The 11,689-nt window shown below is 41.6% G+C and overlaps 1 protein-coding gene across 1 annotated transcript in view; it reads right to left on the minus strand.

The window, feature by feature from the left end:
* Positions 1 to 11,026, minus strand: part of NAV3 (neuron navigator 3) — a 542,271-nt gene extending 531,245 nt beyond the window's left edge. The window contains exon 1 of the mRNA XM_044280408.1: positions 10,922 to 11,026. Coding sequence (XP_044136343.1) covers positions 10,922 to 10,993 — 72 coding nt within the window. The 5' untranslated portion in view covers positions 10,994 to 11,026. The remainder of the gene's footprint in view (positions 1 to 10,921) is intronic.
* Between the last annotated feature and the right edge of the window lie 663 nt (positions 11,027 to 11,689).

The raw sequence follows: 11,689 nt of genomic DNA on the forward strand, positions 1-11,689 counted from the left end.
ATTTGGTCAGTTTTGGCCCCTTGACTGCCCAAATAAGTGAAGTGTGCAGCGATTCTAATAGCGATGGCTGTCATCTGCATGTCATGCCCAGCAAGAGGCTCCATCATGTTCCCTGATGCTGATAGCACATGAGAAGAATGGGCCTTAAACCACATTAATCCCCACAAAGCAGTTGGCCCTGATGAAGTCCCTGGAAAAGTCCTACAAAACTGTGCTAAACAGCTGAAAACAGTGTTTACCAGTATATTTAACAGCTCACTAGAGCAGGCCATTGTCCCCACTTGCCTGAAGTCCTCCACAATTGTCCCAATTCCAAAACAGGCCGGGGTGAAGACCTTAAGTGATTATCGCCCGATGGCTCTCACTCCTATTGCTATGAAGTGCTTTGAACAACTTGTCCTCAGGCACATGAAGAGCAAGATCTGCACCTCCATGGACCAATACCAGTTTTCTTACAGAGCACATAGGTCAACTGAGGATGCTGTCTCACTTACCTTTCACACTGCGCTGTCACACCTGGAGCAGAGAGACAGCTATGTGCGGATACTGTTCATTGATTACAGCTCGGCCTTTAACACCATCCCTCCCAACAAGTTGGCAACGAAACTGAACAACTTGGGTCAGCTCACACTTGTGCAACTGGATACTGGATTTTCTTACAAAAAGACCACAAATCGTACGCATGGGCAAGCACTTTTCTTCATCCTTAACACTAATCACTGGGGTACCGCAAGGCTGTGTGTTGAGCCCTCTCCTTTACTCCCTCTTCACAAATGACTGTAAACCTATTCACAATACCAATACCAGTATAAAATTTGCAGATGACACGACCATGATAGGCCAATCTCCAACAATGATGAAACAGCCTATAGGAAAAAGGTTGAGAACCTAGAGAAATGGTGTAAGAACAACAACCTCATACTCAATACCAAGAAAACAAAGGAGCTAATTCTGAATTTTAGGAAGAAGAAACAAAATGGACACCATCCCATTGGCATTAATGGTGGAAACGTGGAGATAGTTCAAAGTTTCAGATTCTTAGGAGTTCATATTAGTCAGGACCTGTCATGGATAAAAAACACAACAGAAATTACCAAAAAAGGCCTTCAGAGGCTTTATTTTCTGAGGAGTCTGAAGAAAGCACAACTCCCAAAACAGCTGCTTGTCAATTTTTACAGGTGCACCATAGAATCTGTTATCACATACTGCATCACAGTGTGGTACTCCGGCTGCTCTTCTGAGGACAAGAAGACCCTCAGAATGGCTGGCAGAATCACTGGTACTCAGTTACCATCACTGGATGACATCTTCACTGCTCGCTGCAGCAACAGGGCAAAAATTATCTGCGGGGATCCATCTCACCCCGGCCACAGCCTTTTCACTCCCCTACCCTCTGGTAGGCGTCTTAGAGCCCTACATGCCCGCACCACTAGGCTGAAGAACAGCTTTTACCCCAAAGCAATCAGTCTCCTAAATGCTCTGAGATTATTGCCCCTTCCTAGGATAGAAACTACCACAGACTGAAAGTGACTGCTGCATTCATGAACCCATTGTCTGCAGTGGTGTCTGAATCAGTGTATATATACTCACAAGCACTTCCTACTTTGCTCTTGCTATATATATGCTGTGAACTGTGAATAGTAATGCCTTCTAGTGCAATGTTTTGTTTTTTTCTAGTGTAATGCTTTAGTTTAAATGTCAGTTCTTGTTCCCCTGTCCATGGCATCTAGGATTGCTCCAAACAACATTTCATTGTATTGTACATTGTATTACATTGTATTGTACAGTGACAATAAAGGCATCTTATCTTATCTTTTCTCTCAGTATTATTTCACTACCCCAGCACACTCCCTATGCGTGGTACTGCAAGGCACAGTGTTCTACACCAATATAAAGGCTCTATGCAGCCCGAAAATAGCATTTTTTTCATCGCGATTCGTCGTGAATATATTCCGATCAAAGCTAATTTTTGGGGAAAATTCAGTGAACAGGTCAAATCGCATTTTTGAGAAATTTGCTCATCTCTAATTACAATAAAAAATAAGACATATTATTATTAGATAATTTTATAATGCACTACAGACATGAAAGGGGTTGTTTAGGATTTTGATTTTGATGGGCTATGCTCAGGATACTACATGGATATCAGATTGCTGTTATCTTGTAGCTCCAGTGCTGGAAATTGCCACTAGAACTACATAGCTCCATCCATTGTGTAGTGTATGGAGCTGATGTGATATTGATGACCTATCCTGAGGATATGCTATCAATATCAAAATCCTGGGCAACCTCTTTAGAGGAACATCTAGCTGCATTAAACTGGTTACAAGGCAGCAAATAAATGCCCAAAACGCACAAAAATATGGGGAAAATTTACTAATCTTGACTAAAATGTAGACAGTTTAAATCTAGACAGGTAATTAAAAACACACCAAATTTATCATAGTAGCTCCAGCTGTATAATACATTTGGTGCACAGACAGGCACTTTTGTGTAATGTTACGCCACATATTAATTGACTTACTTTGTGACACAATTTTATAGCAAAATTTGGTGGCAAACTGACACAAACTGACTTTTTCTTTTTCCTACCAGACCCTCTCCCCAGGGCTAGTAGCAGATGCAAGTCAATATACATAGTAGAAAGGGTGTCCTTATGCTAAGTAAAGCCTGTATTACACAGGCCTACTGAGCAAGCAACTGTCTGGAGTTAAGCGTTCCCTCTCGGCAATCGCTTGCTAGTTAATGGAGGAGACCTCTGCTATTATATGCAGCGATTCGCTATGCCATCGCTTGTCACCATACTGTCTAGTGATTTGCCAGCGGCAGATTGCTATCAGACAGCACGATCTGCCACCGGCAAATGGAGATTTCTAAGCATGCTTAAAAATCAAAATTGCCCGATGAACGAGCGTTGGCCAAATATGCCAGATTATTGGATTATAGTACAAGAGATTCTCTGAATGTACTCTGGCGAAATGAAATACATACTGGGAATCTTTCTAATCTTTTCTTTCTAATTTTAAAACAATTCTTTGAAGCACTGCACCATCCTCCAAGTGAAACTCTGTAAGTGCAAACTATAACTGAAAAAACTGGAGGACTAAAATTATTCCTGTTTACACTTCCGATTCTTCTGCTGATTAGAAATGAACTCATGAATTACATGAGAATCGTTTCCACATCAAGTAGCAATACCAGTTAATTAAGCATATGCAAAGACTGATAGTTGCAGTTATTAGTCCTATGTTGATTTGTGATTTAACAGCATTATGTTTTAAGTATCTGAATCTGAACACTAGAATGTAATATGCTAAAAAAGAGAAACTATTTCCCCAGAAATTTGTAGAATAATACTGACCAATAAAGCAGTATGATGCTGATTAACTGGCAATGACAGTCAGTAATTTGAAAATCCAGCAATATGTCTATAGTATATTACAGTAGAAACCTGTATTGTAAGGGTATTTTAGGTACTGATTGCTTCTGTCCCTTAAATTCTGTTCCTTTTTATTATTACCATTCTGTGTAATGATGCATCTTGTAATGTAGTGGGTTAGATAAGTACCCATCCCCCATTGTGCTGATAAGACCACATTCCTAAATGATCTGAGACATGCGTGTAGCACACTGGAGGAGGGGCTAACAGGTTTGAACTCTATGACACACATATGTTTCAGACACTCCAGTGAAGACTTCATCCTATTGTACGATGTAAATATTGATTTTCCCTATCTCTTATGCACCCTGGGATGTCGGTCATGTGTTATCATGTAGTAGACAGCCATGTGTTATAGCATGACTGACGGAGTCTCCACTCCATTTAGGCTAGTGATGTACTTACTTTTTATTATTCAGTATATGATTTGTATTATTGTATATTTAATCACACTTAGTAAATATATTTATTCACTTAGCCTGCGTAAGCTTATTTATTCTCAAATATTTTGAATTCTTGTTACGTTGCAAAACCAAAAGTATACCCAATAATGAAACATCAGATGCCATTTTCAACAAAATCATAAAAAAACATACATTGTGTACCTTAAAGAGGACCTTTCACTAGAATAAAAAATCTAAACTAAGAATACAGACATGGAGAGCGGCGCCCAGGGATCTCCATGCACTTACTATTATCCCTGGGTGCCGCTCCGTTCTCCCAGTATAGGCTCCGGTATCTTCAATGAATGTTCGGCTCAACTGGGAGGAGCCTGCCAGCGTCTCCTTCTCCTAGGCTGGAGCGCTGGCCAATCGCAGCGCTCAGCTCATAGCCTGAGAGAGAAAAAAAAACTCTTAGGCTATGAGCTAAGCGCTGCAATTGGCCAGCGCTCCAGCCTGGGAGAAGGAGACGCCGGCAGGCTCCACCCAGCTGAGCCGAACATATGAAGATACTGGAGCCTATACCAGGAGAACGGAGCGGCGCCCAGGGATAATAGTAAGTGTAGGGAGATCCCTGGGCGCCGCTCTCCATGTCTGTATGCTTAGTTTAGATTTTTTATTCTAGTGAAAGGTCCTCTTTAAGTTAGCAGGCAGCCTTTTAGGAGTATAATTTAATTTCTAAGATGCTTTGATCAATCTACATAGGAAGATCAAAGTGAGAACCTGCGTACTGTTACAGACTCAATAATGTAATGGGCAACATAAAGTACAAGCATTAAAATGCAGAAATTAGTAAAATAAGTAGAGACAATTTTGATAGAAATCAGAGTTACAGCACCAATCTAGAATGGCAAAGGTTAGGGTTTGTTCCCATCCCGATTTTGTAACTCTGTTAAACTGTTCCAGCAGAGGAACAGACAACCAGAGATACTGTAAATGGCATAGCTGGAAATCAGCAGACACCACAGGATCCCCATAGCTGGACATGCCCGGCGACGTCCAGGAAAACCGGATACATTAACTCTGATAGTCTGTTCTTCCGCATGGGCAGATTATCAGGATTCAGAGTGAGTTCGTTCCCGATAATCGGTACGACAATCGTGCAGTTAAATGCACCTTTAATCTCAATACAGTTGTTCTTGTTTGGATTTGACACCAACATAATAAAAAAAAAGCTGATTTAATAGATTCTAAATGACATGACAAATGCATAAGTCCCAAGAATTGTTGTAATTGTTTTCTATTTTAGTTTGAGTTTAAAATAGTTGAAAGCTACATATTCTAAATGTAAAAGTAGAGCAAAACCTTAGAAATACATAGAAAAAAAGTATTTAATGTTGTTGGAAGTTATTTTATGTAGTGCCACCAACATCCATGTTGGGAAGAGAATGTCTGCTAACATCCTTCCCCCTCCCCCATCTCAGGTACACACACTGAGGCCAATTTCATATAAAGTCAGCTACCCTACTAGAAGTTGTGAGAGTACCCAGAGGTCCTTGATGTAAACACTTGGAGAAGATACCACTTTTTTCCAGCTTTAAGGTTTGCTAGATGCAAATTAATAGCCTCAGTGCTGAAAGGCGGCAGCAGTCTGTGCCATCCTGGGCCGGCTCGCTTTCTGAATGTCAAATGCAAGCAAGCAAGATCCTCATCCATGTTGACTGGTGCTACTACAGGCACCGGCAAATTAAATTAAATCTATGGTTTTAGAATACTGGTTGCTCTTGCATGAAATAGTACATTTATAATTTTTCCAGAGGATACTTTTCACAGTTGCTTCTATTCTCTGATTGGAAATTGGAAGAATTATGTGATTTCTAGTCACCAGCTTTCTAAAATTCTTGTTTTATATTGATAAGAAATTGGCTTTACAAAATAGTTTTATTTTACAGTATATATTAAAAAATAAAATCAGTCTTTTGGTCAATGATGGTATATTATGCTTGAGTAATAATTTGTTGCCTCGGCTGCCAGTATTGAGACTACATATAATATGATTATTTTTATTTTTTTTACTGCCATAGACACTAGCAAAAGCTTAATGATGCATTGAGTCTTAATTACATACTTACATTATACTGCATAGGGAATCTGCCATCAAATAAATAATAGCTTGTAAACTGCATATTAACATGGGAGACCAGTGTCTCAGTGGTATATTATCAAAAGAGATTTTCAGTAAATCATTTAGGAAGTATACAAACTATTGAGTTCCAAAAGAAAGCATTCAGTCCCAGAATAAAACATATCCCAACAAACCAGCATTTATCTCAATTACATGCGGTTCTGCCAACATAAACAACAGCGTAAAAAGCTGAACCAAGCAAACAAACAGATTGACAACATACACACTGCTTCTTGTACAAGATAGTACATTGTAAGCTTCATAAAACATGTATGAAAGCTATACACATTTCAAACGGGCTCTTGAATGTGGTTGGGTAAAAAAAAATGAAGTTGTCATATTGGGAAAATAATATAAAACTTACATTGCAGAAATGATTGTGCTAAGGGTAAAGAATGACTTCAAATTTTCAGGACAATATTGCCTGTTTTTGTTTATGCTCTATCAATAGTACGGCCACGTTCACACAGTAGTATTTTAGTATTTTTGTTATTTGAAAGCCAAATCCAAGGGTGCAAACGATAGAGAGAAAGCGTAATGGAAAGATGTGCATCTCCTTTGTGTTTTGAACCCACTGAATGGGTTGAAAGTGAAACAGCTGCCTAAGTAGACAGCATTCTGATAAACTCACAGGAGCACCATGGGGTCCTTAAAAAGAGAATGCTGAGTGATAGCCTATCAAAATTCTGAAACCAGAAAACCTCTTTAAGTGTACCTGTCAATTCAAGTGACTTTTTGTAATAGTTTATGTGTGTATATGAAGAGTAGCAGTATATCTGGCCATTAAATGAATTTATTATGGCCCTTATCACCAGTTTTCCACAGTGCAGGCTCCATCTCTAACTCTCAGTTGTCCCTGTGCTAGGCTAGTGTAGACTAGTTACTGTATATAAAGGTTCTTCAGCTTGTTTGTGTCTCTCTAGGCTTCTTCCTCACGTGGCTCCTTCTTCTGTCTCCACAGACTTCTGTGGATTGCATATAATCTGATACCTCAGTGAGCAGAAACAATGTCTGGTCTCCTAAGATACTGTAGATGCAGTGGTGACAGAGTGAGTGAACAGTTTAGAAGGGAAAGGGAAAGGAAAAAAGCCTGATAAATGAAGAAGGAGGAATATTCTTTAATAAAAATACATTACAAAGTTTCCTCTGTTCATCTGTACTATTTATGTATGCAATGTTTTCTGGATGTACTGTGACCAGTTAAAGAACAATTGGGGGGGAAGTGAAACAACCAAGAAATGGTAAATCGGACATTTAAAATGTTGTTGCTTGTATGGCATTTACCATAGATAAATACTTTGACATTTTAATAGTTCATGCATTTGGAGACATGGCGGTACTAATGATGTTTCTTATTTATAATGTATATATATATGTACTGTATATATATATATATATATATATATATCATTTAAATTTTTTTACATTTATTTTAACTCCTCTTTTTACTGATTAAGGGACTTCAACATGTGATCTCATACACTGGAATTATTTATCGTTGGAGTCTAAGGGAGAATCACTACCTTCCTGTCACGCCCTAATAGGAACTTCACTATAGCAAGCCTCAGAGCCTTCAGAAGGCCCAAGGCTACCATAGCAGCCAAACTGTTCTGACAGTCTCACCGTGCAAGAGCTGTTCAGACACTGGGAATACAGTACTCCTGGTATTTGACTGCTCAGATACCTAGTCACATCTGAGGCATTAAAAGTCCATAATTTGTGTTATTGCCAATCACAGACTCTGTAAAACAAAAGGCTCCTGGCAGCTATGGAGCTCTTGAGCGGGCTAAAGTTTGGGCTTGCATGGTACATGTGTCACGGCTGAGAGTGGGGGAAACCCTCAACTGTGCGATGTCAATAGGATAAGGGTAGCTGCTAGGCCAGGGTGACAGGATCAGGGAGCAGGTCACCTCCTAGCGCGTCCCTAATTATGACCCTGACTGGTAGGATGGTAGGAGGGCTCATACTCTGGAACCTAGGGTCCCTAATAGCCCTCAGGAAATCCCTGGACTAGGAGCAGGGTAAGATGACCTGTTCCTCCTAGACACGGACGAACAGGAGTCTCACTGGCCAAGGAGCAAGGAGAGGGAAACATATACAGCATATGGATATGGCAGGTGAGTTAAAACAGTACTACACCTACCTGGCACAGATACGCTGACTGAAACCCGTGCACAAGTACTGATGTCCACACAAACACTAAGGACACAGCACACACCACAAATCACACAGGTACCCAGGACACCCATAGCTGCAATAAATATAAAGAGCATAAAAACATCTTCTTAACATCATACATATATTTTTCGACCACAAGGGTGACCCTCACTGGATAGATGGCATATAAGACCAGGAGGATGACTCCAGCATACAGCATGGCTGGAGTACCCCTCAGCTACAGGCATCCAGAAGGAGCTAAATAGCCCAAGCAGCCACACCCACACACACATACTAGGAAAGTAGTTAACCCTTCCAACACCAGACAAGGTAAGTGTCGCTTAAAGGGGAAATGCACACACAACTAAATCCCGTGCACACCAAACATAGAAAGTGAACACATACAAACACACGTTGCAGATAAAAACCGCATGACTTGACAGCGAGCCGCCTAGCAACCAGCTCAGGCTGCTACACTGCCAACAAACATCATGTTGCCAGCGGCAACCACACGTGAGACAACACACTAACTGCCCTCACCTGCGGTAGACAACAAGCATACCGCTGACAACGGCATGCTACACAAAGAGTCACGACCAAACACATAGTCGTGACACTCCCACCCCTCAAAGCCCCCCCACCAAAAAAAAGGGGAAACTGGTAAAGAACCCAAAAACAGGGATAGGAGAAGGGGAAAAGTAGGAGAATCAGTGTCAGCGCAAGCGAATCTCCCCAGAACTGCTGCCAGCCCCTGGAGCAACACACAGGAACCAGGGCGCTAGCTGCCAGCCCCTGGAGCAACACACAGGAACCAGGGCGCCAGACACCAAACAATCAGGAGTGACCACACTGATCACTGTGTCCACTCTCAGACACGGTTCCCACCAAGTTGCTGCCAGCATGCATCCTCCACCAGCATACACCAAAGCCAGTCTAACAAGGACTGCAGCTAGCCACACAGACACAAGTGAGAGAACCACTGAGACGTGGATGAGGAGAGACCCAACCACAAGTGCCAGTTCACACACACTGCAACCACTGCTACAGAGAACTGCACTGTATCATGGTTCCCCTTTCACCCTCCCTCCGGAGGATAAGCATGCTTGCCAGAAAACAGCAGGCGCCACATGCTGCGCCCTCTTCCGAAGGCTAGGACCACTCCCACCTCTCAAAGCCCCCCCAACCACAAAAGGGGAAAGTTGGTGGGGCACAACAAATAATGGGAGGGGGGATGGGGAATGACAAGTAAGGGGGCACCAATACAGACAACGGTGACAATCGAATGGTGGGGAAAAGCCACTCACCGCGCCGTTAACGGTGACACCCCCATAACGTTCTCCCTCCGGAGAACACGCATGCACCCCATCAACAGATGGTGATACATGCTGCACCCTCTTTCGAAGGTCTCCAAGCAAGGAGCCTTTGTGTTCATACTGTCATGGCTGAGAGTGGGGAAACCCTCAACCGTGCGATGTCAATAGGATAAGGGTAGCTTCTAGGCCAGGACGACAGGATCATGGAGCAGGTCACCTCCTAGCACGTCCCTAATTCTGACCCTGACTCCTAACCGTATGAGCCAACCCAGATGGTAGGAGGGCTCATACTCCAGAACCTAGGGTCCCTACTAGCCCTCAGGAAATCCCTGGACTAGGAGCAGGGGAAGACGACCGTGTCAAGACGACCGTGTCTAGGAGGAACAGGTCGTCTTACCCTGCTCCTAGTCCAGGAATTTCTGAGGGCTATTAGGGACCCTAGGTTCCGGAGTATAAGCCCTCCTACCATTTAGTGCAGTTTATGCTATTTGCAGATGTATGCAGAGACATACCCAATTATGCTAACTAGTCAAAAAGGGATCACTTGATATTAAATATTCACTTGTGCCCTTATGCTCCATACAAAATCCTATCCATTTTAGGAGTAGACAATGAAAATTATGAAATGCCAATTGAAACCAACAGCAATGGATGGATCCCATTGACGATAATGTGGTTCCACAAGTTTTCTTTGAGGAGTCCATCGCAGATCGAGTAAAGCCATAGGCATAATAGGATTGCCATGCTAGTAGTTGGTGGGAATTTCCTGCAGTTTTAGTGCAAATGTTGAACGCAACATACTTCATTTCTCTTGTTACATGTAACAAACACATTGTGAACAGCTAATCTAGCGGTATAACCCACAGTTCACAGAGCACTGGTTTATACACGAAAGGGTACATGTCTTTTTATATAAGTTAAAGGTCAGTTTAAGAAGAAGCTGTCACCAACAATGCAAAAGCATATACACCACCTGACCTTTTAGCCAACAAAATCAACCAAGAAGCTGCAAACCTTTTAAAAAGTCCAGCGTGTAGTTATATTGTGACTGGAATTTTTACGCCCCTGTCCCAGTTTCCAAAAAGGGGTTGTGGTGAGGGCAAAGTATGGTGGAGCCACAGGCCCTGGCACAATACTGATACTGGTGTAAATGACTGAAATCTATGCCAGCTCCAAGATGGTGTAGATTTCAGTCTGGCACACAGACTACCAGAGGAGGCATTTAATTTATGCCTCTTCCTGTGCAGGGCCAATAAGATCAACGTAGTACATGACAGTCTGGATAAGTAAGTCAGAGCCAAGATCTTTTGTATGTGCTCCCTAACATCTGAGTTTGACATGCAGTACTTGATAAAAATGGGTTTAGGCTTGGTTTTAAGGCAAGTCACCAAAATGCAAACATCGGTCTCGTGAAAATGTAAAAGCAGTTTTTCAACTATAATCTTACCTTCTTCTGATCTTCCAGTTTATGACTTATTGGATGCTTCCCATGCTTGCTCATTTCTGATGACACATCCATCGCATCTACTTTTGCCCTTTAGACCAGGTATCAGCAAACTAATCCACAAGTTGGGAGTTGCAAACACACAGATGTACCTTTTCTTCCATCACAATTGTGCTCCAAACTTTACTGAGTCCAAGATTGGTTAAAAAAGGCATTTATCAAACCCAGGCGATAACCTTTGCAAATCTGCAGATCTGTCTTGGAGCCTTCAGCATCAGCATATCGGTCTAAAACACTTCCACTGTATGAAGCCCGCATCCATCTAGAACTCCAATTCCAATTGCTATCTCCTGCATTCTTCACTCTGTCCCATGCTGAAGTAGATTTACATTTCATCTATAAACCTGTCAAGATAAGACACAGAAATTTAGTGTACATTGTCTAAACAGATATCAAATATTGTTTCATATTTCTACCAAAAAGAGAAGAGAAAAAAGAATAAGGCAATGCTTTGCAGAATAATAAATGTATTAAAGTTCATGAATAATATCTCTTATTCTTTTTCATTTTCTTATATATAGTAGTATATTCCTAACTACCAAGCTGACCGGGCCTATTTTTCACTTTACAAGTAATCAGGAAAACTAAATTTATGGGTCACCTCTGACATTAATGGAGACGCATGGACCAAAGTAGTAAGCTCAAGTAATTTGTGGCATTGTGGCACCGAACCAACATCTTCATACCTGATAAAGGCACAGGCAAGAACAT

The sequence above is a fragment of the Bufo gargarizans genome, chromosome 2 (genome assembly GCF_014858855.1).
Source record: "Bufo gargarizans isolate SCDJY-AF-19 chromosome 2, ASM1485885v1, whole genome shotgun sequence".
NCBI lineage: Eukaryota > Metazoa > Chordata > Amphibia > Anura > Bufonidae > Bufo > Bufo gargarizans.